Source organism: Camelus dromedarius, chromosome 14 (genome assembly GCF_036321535.1).
Source record: "Camelus dromedarius isolate mCamDro1 chromosome 14, mCamDro1.pat, whole genome shotgun sequence".
Lineage (NCBI taxonomy): Eukaryota > Metazoa > Chordata > Mammalia > Artiodactyla > Camelidae > Camelus > Camelus dromedarius.
In genome coordinates this window covers 15,403,552-15,419,839 of record NC_087449.1, presented here as the reverse complement: position 1 = coordinate 15,419,839, position 16,288 = coordinate 15,403,552, and the positions used below count along the sequence as shown (strand labels likewise).

The window sequence follows — 16,288 nt, the reverse complement described above, 5'->3', positions numbered from 1 at the left end:
TTTGAGAACCCTGATCTAGATATTTGCTGCCCTGCTGTTTGTGAAATCCATGAGGGCTGAAACTGATCTAATTCATCTTTGTTTCCCCAGATCCCAGGACAGTGACATAAGAGGCCCCTGGTAAATAATTAGTAAATCATTATTTTAACTTACTTCTTTCATAAGTCACCTAGAAATACTATGGTTATATCATATTATGCCTCTAAACAAAATCTAAATCAGAGGCAATTTGTACTAAAGAACAGACTTACTGAAAAGGTAATTCTATCATTTATACCTTAGTATCTGTGATGTGAAATTGGGGAAACAAAGATACAACAGATTTAGTAATCCACTTGTCTTAATGATATATGGACTCAAGTGATAACTAGAAAGCTAGTTTGACTGCTTTTATGACAGAAACTTGAATGGGATATTCACATAGGATGATCCATTTTGCTGTAGCATCACACCCCCGAACTCCCTAAGTACCCTGCCCAGGGAAGAGTAGAGCCAGGAAATGCTGAGAATGGGCACAGCAGATCAACTTCTAGACACGACTGCCCTTCCATTTGGTACCCACGTGGCTGGAGAGCACATCCATCTATTATTCTATTTCTTTCATGGTTTTTCAAAATTACTGAACAAAAAATGACACTCTACCTTTATTCCTTTGTCACGTGTTTTATAATTTTATATTTTAAAATGTAGTAACACTTCCAAAACCTGACTTGATGGTTTCTGCATGGAATAGTACAAAGAATACAGACTAGAAAATCAGAACATTTTGGTCCACATTCCATTCTTCACTTACTACTTAAGTGTGCCTTGGTAAGACATTTAACTCTGTTACACTTCAGAATTCTCATTTATAAAATGAGGATGACAGGGAAGTGGATGAGGAAGGTGGTGACCCAGTTTACCCACTCCACAGAGCAATCTTAAAGACTATATAATGCACAGTAATAGAAAGCATTCTAGAATATTTGTGAAATGTAGGTATTTATTATTGTTGACTGACAGTGATAACTGTTTTAGGCACTAAAGAGAAATACAGATACTGAAGACATATCAAACATGTTCTCCTCCCTCAAGAAGTTACAATTTAGCAAGAGAGACAAAATCAATGTACTAGACTTCTAGAGTGATGTCACCAAACCTGCTTCCCTTAAAATTTTGTCTCTGAAAATGACCAAAGACTTAAAATGAACTGAGCAGCAGTTAGTCATGAAAAAGTAGTGAACTTTTGGCAGGAGCAGTGGGAATCTGTGGCATTCTTGCCTGGGGCTGCTCCCACCACCCTCTGCTGCCACTAGTTCATCATCGTAGTTCTAGTAGAGAAGGGCAGGCCATAAATAACAGCCACTTCACTGGCAGTGGGGGCTGATTTGATTTGGAGCAGAAAACAAACAAAAAAATCTTGGTCAGTGGTACTACCAGGAGTAAGCAGCAATCTCAGAAGCAAACCAACAGTGAAGGTCAGAGGTTCTGCTAGCCCAAGACTATAGTTACAACTAGGACAAGCCACAGGTCAGTGCACTAGCCACTCCAAAAATTCATGACCACCCAGAATCTCACAATGTGACTTTATTTGGAAATAGGGTCTTTGTAGATATAATCAGGGAAGGATTGAGATGATTTTCTCCTAGATTTGTTTTGTCCTAATCCAATGACTGATGTCCTTATAAGAAGAGGAGAGGACACACACACACACACACACAGATGCCCAGAGAAGAATGACATGTGAGGACAGAAGCATAGGCTGAAGTGGTGGAGCCACATGCCAAGGAACACCAAGGATTGCTAGGAATCACCAGAACGTTGGAAGAGGCAAGGTAAAATTCTCGTCTAGAGCTTTTAGAGGAAGCATGGCCCTGTTAAGATCTTGATTTTAGACTTATGGCCTCCAGATCTGTGAGACAGTAATTTTCTGTTGTTTTTAAACCACCAATTTTGGGGACATTTGTTATGTCAGCCCCAGGAAATGAATACACTCACAAACAGAATCACCGGTAGAAGATGGAGGCTGTACTGGCTCAAAGTGCTTGAACACAACCTCTGACAAATCATTGGGTGATCACTAAACTATGAAAACACTGAGACAACCCTAAGAGATTAGTCTAAAAAAATGAAAACAGAACTAAAAAAAAAAAAAATGAGCAGAGATATCACTGGCTGTATACCAAGGAGACGCAGCATGAATTTCACAGATTTGTTCCAGATAAGGTCCTAAACAAAAAGATAATACAAAACAGCAAGAATAACATTCTAGAGGGAGAAAGTTGGAATCCAGAATCCACAGTTGCTCAAATACATGATCTAAAATATCCAGTTTTCAGCAAAAAAACAGAAAGATACATAAAGAAACAGAATAAGTTGTGACCCATATTCAGGGGGGAAAAGCCATTAAATCCACTCCTAGGAGTCTGCTCAAGAGAAATGAAAGTATTGTCTACACAAAACCCTGTCTTTGTATATTCATTACAGCATGATCCATAATAGTCCCAAATTGGAAACAATACAAATGTCCATCAATTGAAGGTAGATAAATAAAATGTGGCACAGCCATGAAATGGAATATATTCAGTGATATAAGAAGAGAGCAACTATTGATAGATGCCACAAATCAATAACTCTTAAAAACACTATGGTAAGTGAAAGAACTAAGACACAAAATGCTACCTATTGTGTGATTTCATTTACAAGAAATATCCAGAAAAGGCAAATCTGTAGAGACTGAAAGCAGATCAGTGGTTGCCTGGGGCTGGCTAGGAGAGTGAGGATTAACTGTCAATGCGTGGGCACAAAGGAACTGTTTGAAGTGATGGAGATGTTCTACAACTGTGATAATGGCTGTACAGCCCTATAAAATTCCTAAAAATCAGCAAATTGTACACTTACAATGGATGAATTTTATGGAATGCAAGTTACACCTCAATAAGGCTACTTTTAAAACCTAAAAAAAAAAAAAATCAACATGTGAAAAGGAGTAAAAAATAAACAGTCAATATTGAGACAGGAGGGAATGGGGCAGAGCACAACTATTAAAAAGAATGACGCAGCAATTGAGGATGGGACATAAACTGGTTAGAACCAACTCAGCCCAAGATGGCAGAAGATGCAACTTCCAGTAGACCTTGAGCTTCATTGTACTCTCACTGTAATATATTAGCATGCTAAATGATACACCCACAGGCACCATGACAGTTCCTAGGTTGACCATAAAAGGCAAAAAGGTGGGCAGGGACCAATTCCTGGAAATCTTTGCCCCTCACCTAAAATACTTGGAATAATCTTCCCACTTGTTCACATATGAAATTACAGAGCCCCTAAAAATGAAACCCCCACCCCACCCGAGAGAACCCCGTTTTCCAGGACTCTCTTGCCTTCCAAGACAGCCCACACTCTGTCTGCGGAGTGTGTTTCTCCCTTAATAAACATGCTTTCACTTTACTATGGCTCACTCTTAAATTCTTTTCTGTGCAAGACAGGGACCCTCACTTAGCAGAGCACGTCCCAGGGACGTGCCCAAGACCTGGGACAAGACTATCTTCTTGTGATCCATTTTCCTGCAACAAAACAAATGACAGTACGGTGAAATGCTTCCATCTCAGGTGTAGACTAAGAGCCAAAGCCATCAAGAGAGGGATAACACAGAACAGATGTCAGCTGAGAAAGCTTCACAGCCTTAACCTGAATCTTCAAAGATGGGTAAGATTTGAATCTAAAATACTATTTTGAATTTAAAATCCTTTGTCCTGTTGCAGACAAAGGAAATAGCACAGGAAAAGACAAGAGATCAGCATGGGGCTGGGGGCAGGAGGCAGGGGTACAGTGGGGCAGCAGCTGTGCACGTGAGGGAGTAATGAGGAGTGCACAGATCGGAACAACAGTGCACAAATGGAAATACAAGAAAATGGAGCAGAACGGGAAGAGGTTATAAGAGAGCCAGAAAAAAGTTACTTTGTTCTCTGTATCCACACGAACCCAGGAGGCCAAGGTTTGCCTTGTTTGAAAGGATGAATGGTAAATAAAAATGCCTGTGAAGAAATGGACTCTTTACAATTTGCAGAAATAATAAACAATCAGTCTGTGGCCTGACATCTAAAATCAAACCACAAGACATCATGAATTACTATGACAATAAAAGATGCACTTGCCATGTTCCTAAATAATTAATTGTATTGTTATTCTCATCCCAAAGCAAGGCAAATTAACAGAGGCCACATTTTTAATGAGTTTACTGCTCCTAGCCTAATGTTAAAAGCCCATTTTTTTAAAAAACAGAAATCTTAAAAACCTACTCACAATGCACTGAATCATGCACACTTTGCTTTGTAAGAAGGGCAGATTCTTTTCAGTCCAGCTAAGTTGCTAAGACTGTTGAACCCCGAGTCAACTCTGAGCCAACCAACTTTTCAATTTTGAACAATTACTTTCCTGGCAATCAAGGGCAAGCTGAGACAAAATTATTGTGTGGACAGGATTCAATTATTTAAGTCCCTATTCCATCGTATTATTCAAGACTGTCCAATGACATAACAAAAAGTCAGTCCCAGGATCAATATGCATGCAAAGTAACACACAGTCAAGCTACACCCTCCCATAACCTTTGGTTCTGCAATCTTATCACAGAGTGTATATCATCTCCCAGAAAGTCATTAAGTCTTGTTCTTTTCTCATTCGGATGTACCACATTTTCCAGCAGTCAAATAGACATTATATATGCATTTTGTTGAAAAAAGCATGATCTAAGACCCAGGAAAAGTTTCATTATGTTAACTTCAATCTCAGTCTATAGCTAATTTCAGCAATTCTTCTAAATTAATAGTTGAAAGTGACACTTCTATAAAAACAAGTGTATCTCATCACTATCATTAGGGGTTTCATGCCCCTTATATTATGAAAATACAGGAAACCCTCTGTTACTGAGAACAGCTACTTGGGGCTGCGTAGTACTAAACAGGGTCTTGCACCGCCTCAGGGGGCCAGGATCTGCTCTGGACCCGGCCCAGACAGCGCTGAACATGTGACCTTGGGAAGCCACTGTACTCAGATTCCTCCCATTTACAAAATGGAATGAACAAACTCTCAAATGCTATGAGAAAATGAAACAAAGAAGATTACATTCTAGCCAAATATATACAACGGGAAAAAATAGTTTCTAGCATTATTGAGCATGATTTTTTTAAAGAAATTTAATATTTTTATAAAGAAAAATGTTTTTTTACTATAATATATACAATTCATTAAATAATTCTCTCTATATATATATCATTATAATATATAATATTTTACTTTAAGACCAACATTCAAGTTGGTCTTATGCTGGAAAGTTTTAAATATCTTATCTCTAAATATATATAGTTCTTCTCAAGTATTTTAATTTTTTTTAATTAATAGCCACTGTTTTTGATTGATGAGAGAAATCAGAAAAGCTAAAAGTAACAACTTTCGTTGTGAAAAATGTTTTTTAACAAACAACTCCATGTATGCCCCCAACTCCTGCCTTAACCTCTAAGTCTATATCAAGATTACTCAAATATAAATATTTCTTTTAACTAGTAAAATCACTATTACTTTCCAGAGTTTCTTAAGCAAGGAAATGCCAAACGTAATCCTGTAAGCTTTCTTCCTTTTATTGTTCTTCCACAGAACTAAATATTGACAAAAAAACCCACTTTGGTATAATATGTGAAACCCTGTATTGGATATAAAAATTATCTTATGCTAACAAACATGAATTTATGATCAAATAAAAGTGAAAGTGTACTAAAAGCATTTAGCCAAATTTTGGACCGCATTATTTAGGTGTGATTCACCCTGAAGCTTATTGGTTTTGTGATTTTATCTCAGCATACTTCTAAAGAACAAATTACCAATCTGGCATTTTTCTCTTAGAATAATGTGTGATATAATTCACTATGGCAAGTCAAATAGTTAACTTGTAATTTGGGGGACAGTTTATTCGGGCAACATTTTAATGATCATATATCTCTATCTCAAAATTAATCTGTTACTCGGTTAAATCACTCCAAATTCTTTCTTCTGCAATCTGCAAGAATAATTGCTGCTTCAGTTTCAATCATGGAGCAGTAAATCTGGATTTACTTTTAGGCAGCTGGTTTATAAGTCCCTGGTTATGCATAATTTCATAGTGATTGAAGTCATTTTGATATTATATCAACAATAGCTTATCCGTAGCATCAACTGCAAGCAATTAAAAAAATTCACATTTTATGTGTACCTTTTTCAAGTAGCTTGCCTTTGTAGACGCACAGGTTTTCCCCACCACAGTGCTGCTGATAAACTTTTATTTCATCACGGAAGTCTGAGTGATCATAAGCTAGGTGCACATTTTTCCCCAAATAGATCATTGTAATAGCTGCATTACTATGCAGTGGTGTTTTATGAATCCTTCTTGAATCCTAGAATAAACAACAAAAAAGGGGGGACTTATTAACTAATTACCTTCTAATCAGAGTGAGATGACATTGTAATACAAAGAGTAGAAAAGGCAATTTTCATGTACCTCGTGACAAGACCTTTATAAAACGTCAATCCATACAGTGCACAGAAAGCCAAGCCCGTTACAAAACACATTCCTTCAACAACTAGAGCATTTATATGTTTTGGCTTTGTATTTTTGATATAAATGCTAGGGGTCTGGATAAAGTTTGTCACCTACTGTTTACGTGTGTGTGTGTGTTCTATATACAACAGAAAGACCAATGACGTCCAGAGGAGACTACCCTTGGATCTTTGAGCTGGTTCTCAAAACAAAAATTCAAATCAAATAATTAAATAAACATTGGGGACATGATTTTGTTCTAATTCGAGTGGACATGAACTGTGACTTGGCAACTGTTTTTGTAATTGAGTGTTTGATCTTCACACGCGAGCACTGACAACACCTCCTTCCCTGGGCTTATTCTACGTGAGAGGGAGATGCGTACACCTGAGTCCTTCGACGGCCCCTCTGAGGAACAGGAACAACGTATGCCATGTACCCGGGATTAGCCAGTTCCACAGGAGGCATTTAGTTCAATGAAAAAACAACATTATTGATATGATTTTTAATATTAAACAATATATACCCAACAAAAAATCACCTCATAAACCTATCTGATATTCTATGGCATTGACCAATTTAAATTATTTATAAAATAAACAAAAACTTACATGCCAGGGACTAAATGTCCAATGCCTTGCCTCCTAGGTGATATTCTGGTGTTTGCACAGTAGTGAATGAGCAGCGTTTGCCTAACATTTAAGAGGAAGACAAGGAAAGAGAAGCCGGAAATGGAAGAGGAAGAGGAGGCAGAGAAGAAAGAATGGCTCCTTGAGATACTTCTCGAGGGCCCAGGAAGACTGCTGTAGATTTCCAGAACCAAACAGAGGCCAGGAATTACTTTTAATCTACTTCACTTTTCTAAAAATCAATTTTTAGCTAAATGAAAAATGTGAAGAGACTAACTTTCAGTGAATCCAAGGCAATTATTTGAGTTTGAGTTCATTGAATTACATACGCCTTAGAAGCATGCATTTTATTAAGAATGACAAAGCTGAAAAAAAATTCTGAAGGAACTACTAAAATATTTCCCTCTCCAAACCCATCCCCTTCCACTTCAGAGGATTTTTTCTCATTCGATTCTATTCCTCTGAAGCAAAAACAGAGAAAGTAAATCTGATGAAACGAAAATCTGCAAATGACCGTCCAAAAAGGGTAAATTGGTGGGAAAGCCTGAGATTTAAAATCTGAGCAAATTGTCCTGCCTATAGACAAACAGAGCTCCCAAGTAGAGAGATAATCAAGAGAAAAGTTTCAGGGGCAACAGGAGCCATGAAGGCAAACCAGCAAGCTGGGTAAGTCTTTGCAGATTAGCAACATCGCCCTGAGTCATAGTTGAAGGCAAAGGGTTGATGGGAGGCCTGGCTCCTAGTTGCAAAATCACCCCATGTTTCCTCTTGCCTGAGCAGCTGAGGAGCCGTGACACACACATGTGCAGCCCAACGCACAGTCACCAGCCTAAGGCAAATCCAGCTCCGAGCCCCCACTAGAACATTTAATGCTATGATGGATTAAGTAAAAGCATCCCACTTTGTTAAGCAATTCTTTCTAAAGTGCTGTGGATTCAGAGATAGCCCTGCGAGCTTCTGGGGGATAAGCAGCATATAAATACAAGGTAATAGTGGGATTAAGGTAGAGGAAAGGCCTGTCTCCTATGCAAAATGAAAAACTGGAACGAAGAAAAGCTTTAAAAACAAAATAAAGGAAATGACAGCTCTTCACCCTTTTCATTTACTCTTAGTTCCTTTTTTTTTTTTCCTGCTTAAGTGCATTCCTGAAAGCAACATCTCTTTTCTCTTGGGTCTGACTGCTTCATTCCTTTTAAAAATATTCTCCAATTATTGCCACCAAGTAACCTTTTCTGGGTTCTGATAGGAGTGACAGCTCATGATTAAATACAGGCACTAAGAAACAAACAATTGTTTCTTTCAGTTGACTAAACTGCCTCTATACTTACCATCTTCCAAGGTTATAATGACCCCAGACTGCTGAAACTTTAGCAAGGTTTCACGGCCCTTTCTACTGTCCTCAAGCGAGTATCAAAACCTTCCAAGCAAATTCATTTGCATTGTAAGATCAGGAGCGAGGCTCCTGCCCCTGCACAACTGAGGACCAACTCTTTTACTTCCTTGACCAGTTGCTTACGACTTTCCTTCTCATTTTTCGGATTTCTCAGGCAAGTACAATCTGAGATGGCAAATTAACAGCAAGCCTACTGAATGGTTAAGCATTCAGCCATTACATATTTGTAACACGTAGCATTCAATTGACTTTTCACTGCCCAGGCCTGTGTGAGAGGGGGTTTAAGAGGCTGTAGGTGTCAAAGCACCTGTTCTTGCTGACAGTGTTGGACAGCAACTCCTCTGAATCTTCTTAGCCAAGCCCTGATGAACTCTGGACATCATAAAGTCTTAACCGCAACCACTGCAGTAAATTCCTAGTCAGCATGCTATAAAAAAGAGCATGAATTTGAACTGTTTCAGGAAAGCTGGGGTGTACGGTCACCCTACTAGCTGGTCTTTGCACTTCTAGCCCGGTGTCCTTCAAAAATCTCCTGCCTCCTGTCACTAAATAGATCATGTGACTCTCCTGCTTAAAGTCCCCCAGTATCCATAGGATAAGATCCAACATTCCTCAGACAACAAGGAAAAAAGTCTTCTATTCTCTAACCCTACCTTTTCAACAATTGCAATTTCTTGTGTTACATTTAAAGGTCCAGCAACTGAATTAATTGTAGTGGCCAGAGTATGACCACCATGTTTTTAATCTCGAGATAGGTATAGCTGTAAGTCACGTGGCATTGACACTACTTCCTTTTACTCCTCTCTCTCAGTAGAAAAGGACAGTGTTTTACCAATCTTTATGCCCCGTGTCAGCCAGTGCTGACACCTAGTAAGGGCTGGACACAGACATGCAACAATTCCACATTCTGTCCTTTGTTGAGACAAAAGCAACAGTAGGTTGACCCCATGCTAAATCAGAACTTTTCTACCTTTGCAGGAACTCAGTGAATTGGTCCCAGAACATGAAAACTGGTTCACCAGCATCCTATTCAACAAAACACCACCTTTGTTGGTTTAGCCTTGATACAGACTGATAAGAAGCCTGGCCCATGAAGAGTGGCAGACAGTCCCCATGTTGACTCTGATTCAGTCTCAGGGAGAGGAAATTCTGACACGAGCCAGAAGAAGAGACTGTTCACATCCTAAAGGCGCAGGAAGCCACTGGTTTTGATGGAAACCTGTCCTCACTATACTCAATTGGTTCTGCTCTTTCTTGCTGTTTTCTCCTGTTCTCGCCTCCTCCCTCCTTTGCTTTTATTATGTGTCTTCTTTTCACTTTCCTCTTGCCCATTTTTTTATTTTTGTTACCGTGTAACCCATATCTCAGTACTTATTCAGGACATGCCCCCAGATGTCTCCAGCCTTCTGGAGGTATCTGAGCTCCAGAATTTGAGGATGCTGGGTTAACATGCGAGACTTCCCTTCCTCATCTCCCTCAACAGGATGGATTCCTTGATTCTGTTAAGAGCTGGAAATTATCCAGCTGGATTTGGCTTTTGGTGAGAAGTCCCCCAAATCGGATCCCCTTAATACAGCGGTCTGCCCTGACACCCAGGAGCATTTTTGGTTTTTCCTTTCTTCTAGGGTTTTGTTCCACAATCCACAATGCCAGCTGTTAAGATATTTTGATTGTTGAATGGACTTTGAAAATGTTTCTTAAGTTCTTTTTAGTTATGTAGTTACCAAACTGCAATGCTAATTTTAAGCAAAAACATTGTTTAAAGGAAAACGTTTGCCTAAAATAAATCAAGCCTACCATGAGATACGTTGAACTACCATATATCAAAATCATGCTAATGTTTTCCTTTTTCATTCTTAAATCTGAGTCTACTGGTGAGAAAAACCAAGAGGAAAAAAATATCAAGATAATGCACTGACTAGAAAGAAAATTTTTAAAAATTCCTTAAATTAAGTCAAACAAGAGAAATATGCAATCTTTCAAAGCTAATATTTGTTAGGCTTTATTCATGGTTGGAGAAAAGGGAGCTATATCTGAAAGGCATAATTGACACCCATAATATTTTCTTATGCTAAAAAGTATAATTAAAAGTTTAATTTTTGCAATTTCTGTGCAGATAAGAAAGCAACATCCATTTATGAACACATTACTAATAAGCATTTGATTAAAGCTAAATAAAAGCAAATGCCTGCCCTCAACAGCCTTCATGATCTGAGAGTAGCAGTGAGAAATAATAAAGGTACATGAGTATTTGTGCTAAGCAGAATATCATAATGGATGTAAGAAAAGTAACAAAGGCTTCTTACAGGGAGGAAGAGCAGGGATCCTACTACGATGCAGAGAAGTGCACTGTAGAGCGTGATGCCTTTGAGCCCAGGGAAGGGCGGGTATGGAGACACACTCTTCTCTCTCAGGCACTCACGGGCACCTCATAGAAAAAGAATTTCTGGGAGAAAGTAATTTAAAAAAAAAAAGCATAGACCTGAGATGGGGAAGTGGTGGACCAACCAACTGAGGGTATAGAAAGGAGTTCAGTTTGGCTCGGCTAGGAGCAGAGAGAACGCTGGAAAGGGGCCAACATCTGAAAGCCCTTGAACGCTAGGACACTAAGCACGTCCTTTTATTCTGATGTTTTGAGATTCTGGTCCTTACCGGCCCTGGGACACTGCCCCTCCCAGGACTAACCAGTTCCTAGAGATAGTAATGACTTGCTGGGGAGAATGTTTTTTGCGTGCAAACCAACCAACAGAGAGCCCACATCCACTCCCCCAGCCTCTCACACTCTGGGCCAAGATTCCCTGGCCCTGGACCAGGTCCCAGGCCGCTCGGGACGGCCCCAACACCCCAGAGCCAGCTAAAATCATTCACAGTGCTCAGTCCTAAATCTGCTTACCTGCCTCACCCATTCCTTCCCTCAGAAACCACAACAGAGGCTCTTTCCCACCCCCTCCTCCCACGTGCACCCCTGACAATCTTGGTGCTTCCCTGTGTGGCCCTGCATGGGCTGGTGTGATGGTTCATTTTATCTATCCACTTAGTTGAGCCAACAGAGCTCAGATACGTGGTCATGCAATATTCTGGATGGAACCTTGACTAATATATATGGGCATGTTCCTTCCTCTTGAGAACTGTCAGTGACAAACTGTCTTTTCAATGACAACTGTCTCCTGATCTACAAGTCTCGACATACCTGAATAATAAGAAAATCTACATTTTAAAACAGCCAGGCAGAAGAACATACTTACTTTCTTTAGGAAAGGAGAAGCTAGTGAAGGTTTCAAGCAGGGGAGAAACATGCTGGGAGCTATTCTACAAAGTTTACTTTAACATCATTCTGTAGAATCTACTACTGAAATGGACTCTGCTTCTTCTCTTTTTCCCCTTCTGCCTTTAATCCTCTGCTCCCTGATTCTATCTGCTAACTTCCTACCCGTTGTTCAGGCATCTGTAATTACACAAGGCTTATCTGGAGACTGGGAGGTGGATGGGGGCCTCAGTCAGACATGGGGAAAGCCTGGACTAGTTCATGCCTGGAGAAGTTCTTTGCCCTCTCTTTCACAAAACATATAAAAAAATAAAACACAGTGTGTTTTATTTTTTTAATTGATTCACATAATGGTTAAGTGGGTTCTTATTTGAAAGCCTGGATTTTCACACCTGTAGTCACTATTTATAGGACCTCCCTCATTTTCAGCAGGCTGCTGTGTAGAGTGGGTGACTTCAGTCCTGAGTGGGAACACGAAAATCTGCAGATGGGTGAGGTAGACCTCAGAGCAAAATCTAACTAGTCTCGCAGGTTCTGTGAAAGTGTTGTAAAGCTCTGCAGGTATCGTATCCCCGCATTAGAACGCAACAGGGTGCAGAAGCAATGTGGTGGGCTGGGCACTCTCCACACAGTCTTCGGCCTCATGGATCATGACCTTGAGACACAGGTCACAGAAACCTGGGACCTGCTGTACACATTCTCAGAGGAACAGGTTGTGGGCCACCAGCAAGCCCTGTTTCTTTGCCTCTTTCTTCCTTTTACTTCTTTCTTTCCTTTTAAGAGCATTTGAAGGATGCTTTGGGCTAGTAGTCACAAAAGGAAAGAATGAATTTAATACGTAATAGTCATGAGAGCCACCTCTCCTTAAATGACTCTTTCTAGGTCAAAATAAAATATACCTAAATACTAAAGTAAAAGTGCATGATTTACCCCACTGTGCCAATTTTATTCTAAACCCCAGGACCTAGGCACAAGTGACAAATCCAAGAGCCAGCTAGAAAGCTACCGAAGCCATGTAGAATGGAAGATGACCACATTCTGAATAGACAAATGAGTGTCAAGGTCTAAGCCCACGGTGATGGCAAGGTTTAGGGCTGAAGATGAAAGAGACACAAAGGAACAAGACAAGAGGCAAAAGGAGAGACCAAAGAACCAGGAAAGCAGAATTCTGTGGAGGCAAGAGAGGGAAGTTTCAAGGAAGAGGCAATAACAGCATAAAATGCTACAATCAAAGAAAAACCATGGTGAGTAAAAAATGCAAAATAAGGTAGGAGAAGGAAGTCTAAATATACCACCAAAGAAAATAATGTCATCAGACTAAACTCACTCATTAAAGGAAAGGAGATTCTCAGATTGAAATAAACACAAAGCACCCAAATGCTGCATAAACACGTTTAAAGCCTAGAGCTTAAAGCTAAAGACATTGAAAGACTGAACGTAAAAGGAATACACATATATTCCTTTATATAGGATACACATAAAATCTAAAGAAAATAAGGGGTTTTATTAGACAAAATAAATTTGAAGGCCAAAAGTTGTAAGCGATAAAGAGGATCATTTTTTTTTAATAACAAAGAATCACTTCACCCGGAGGATAGAGTACCCTATCTTAGAGCATATAACCAGGTTTTCTCAACATTGACAAAGCAGAACCTGACATAATTACCAGGAGAAACTTGACAAATCCACAAACTACAGAGAAGAATTATCACTAGGACTCAAGAACTGAGAGAACAAGCAGTTAGAAAAGAATGCTAAGGATATAAAAATAAGAATGGCATAATTGGCATTTCTTGTCTTTTGGACATTTATAGAACTCGGCTCCCAACAATTAGTGAATCACATTCTTTACAAAACTTGAGCATATATTAGCCCACAAAGCTAGTTTTCACAGGTACCAAAGAACCAAACCATACAGAACAAGAATAAGACACTTTCTAAAAGTAACATTTGGTGAACATGAAAGGAGTTCTAGGAATTAAAACATGGCAGGAAAAGAAAAATGTCAGTGGAATGTGTGCAAGATAAAACTGAAGAAATCTCTCAGCAAGTAGAGCAAAGAGGCAAAGAAGTAGAAACAGGAGAGAAAAGCTAAGAATATTAGAGCATCCATCTAGTAGTTCCAACATTCCTCAAATAGGGATTCCAAACAAGAGAGAAGTTCTTTTTTTTAAAAAAAAAAAAAAAAAAGACCAAGTCAGACTGAAAGCTTGTGAACTCAAGAGCCAGACATGCCAAGGTCTGTCAGAGCCAGGATACCTGCTGACACCTGCTGTGTTTCTAACCTGAATGCAGAACGCCCAGGGGAGGCCAGCTCAGATGCTTATCCATGCTTCACCTGTCATGACTACAGGTTGGAGAAGTTGCTGCTCTCTCCTCTGTGCCCAGCTACAGAAGCCTGTTCGCCTGACCATATTCCTGCTGAACAGCCAGTGTCTGGCCCACATGAGGCCCTGGCCTTGGTGGGCCCCCTTTTACTAGGGCACACTCACAACCTGTCCTCTCTCACTTCCCCACAAGAGGGTCTTAAAACTGTCAAGGGACCAAACCTAAATCAAAATCAAACCAAAGGCTCTATTCAGCTTCTTTACTCCTGTAAGTGTTATCGTTTCATTACAATGCTAGGTTTGAGATTATTCCTGAAGTTTTTATGCATGTAAGTACTAGAACTCCAGAGAAAATCAGGGACCCAGTTAACATGGGTATCAGTATGGTGGTTGCTCTGGGAAGGAGTAGAGGATGTGACAGGGCACAAAACAGAGAGCTCTTCATGTGACAAGTGCTCCACTTTGTTGAGAAAAATAGTGTGTCCATGAGTGTTTGTTGTTTTTTAACTTACACATACAGATTTTACATACTCTTTGGTTTATATGACACTTAAACTTTCTTTAAAAATATGAGCTGGTGGAGTTTATCCCAGTAATATATTTTAACATCAGAAAATAAAATGCTGCCACCAGATAAGGATAATGAGAAAGTCATTGTTTATGTAAGTGGGGGCCATGACCTTCAAGAGAGCATGTGTGTTGGCCTGGGGGACCAATGCCAGCAGACAGAGTTCAAAGGAACTCAGTGGATATGGCAGATTCTATCATTGCTCCAAACATTCACTGCCCTTCACTGTGAGAAGATACTTCCCACTCCACTGTGGTCAGGCTTTGGCAATGGAATTCAGGTGTGACATGGAATCTTAAAAGGGTTCCATGACTCTTCCATCCACAAGGCCAACATAGCCAAGACAGGGACTGCTCCTCCCATCTGGGTCCCTGAATTGCAGCTGACCAGCAACAGACAGTAATGAGAAAAAGAAATAAACCTTTGTGGTTGGAAGCCGAGTTGCCTGGGGTTGTTTGTTACTGTAGGCAACAGCAAACTGCCTTTCAGAGAACTTTCCAGTCGGACAGGAGGAAACAGGAGTCTCAGGCTACAGAATGTGAGGAAAGGACTTGGTTACTCTCTGTAAGACCTGGGTATGCTGAGGGACAGAGACAAATATTAGAGGAAGGAATGAAAGTCCACATTAGAGAGGAGAGTGACAGATGACGCAAGGTGTCATAGGCAGCGGAAAAGGAAAAGATCAAGGAGCAGGGTGGAGGGTGGGCCTCAGGGATGAGGGCTACAGTGCTCTGTCAGAGACCGGAACAAAGGAAGGGGATTGGGAACAGGTGATTTGAAAGGAAAGGATCTGAACAAGCACGAGGAAAACAGTCCCAATTTTTCGAGAAGGTTATTGGTGAGGAAACTCACTGGTGGGGACAGCTGCTGGAAGTGAGATGTGGACAAGGGGTAAATAAAGGTTGGCTTTGAGGAGCCAGCATGCCGTCCACAGGCATGGTCAGCACGTCACCCCCTGATTCTCCATCACTGACATGTTGACCCAGACATCTGCTAAGAGTCAGAAAAATTACATATACTTGCTCTTAGTTGTATTCTTACACCATAAAAATTGGGAGCTCTGTTGCCTTCATACTGGCCTATAAGTGTATAAAGTGACCTTAATGCTATTTCTTCGTCAGTATTTTGAAGAGATAATTACAAAAAACTACAGTATTTTTAGGAACACTGAAAAGAAAATTTTTCTAAATATCATACAGTAATTTGCCAAAAATTGTTAACAGTGAGCTTTAATAATTATTTTACATGGTACATTGTGCTTTTTGATATATTTAAGCTCCTGAGTTTTCACAAATTAAATGTTAGAATACTTTCTGATAACATGTGATTGAATGGGCAGATTAAAGGAAATAAATGATTTGGAAATGGGTATAGTACAAATTAAATTTGAGCACAAAATTTACTGGATATTTTTATCAATTATGATAAGTTACTCAGCTGAACTACTCAAATATTTGGTTTCCGATTCATTCATCTTACAATCACTACGCTTATAAAATTATTACATTCCCTCTGCAAGGCATTTTGCATTTGATTTCCCTGGATTATTTTACTAC

General features: G+C 39.7%; 1 protein-coding gene across 2 annotated transcripts in view; it reads right to left on the bottom strand.

The window, feature by feature from the left end:
* The window catches only part of ERICH3 (glutamate rich 3), a 104,894-nt gene that overhangs the window by 41,562 nt on the left and 47,044 nt on the right, over positions 1-16,288 (bottom strand). For both annotated transcript variants that reach the window (XM_064493450.1, XM_031465392.2), the window contains one exon: positions 6,227-6,407. In XM_064493450.1, coding sequence (XP_064349520.1) covers positions 6,227-6,407 — 181 coding nt within the window. The remainder of the gene's footprint in view (positions 1-6,226; positions 6,408-16,288) is intronic.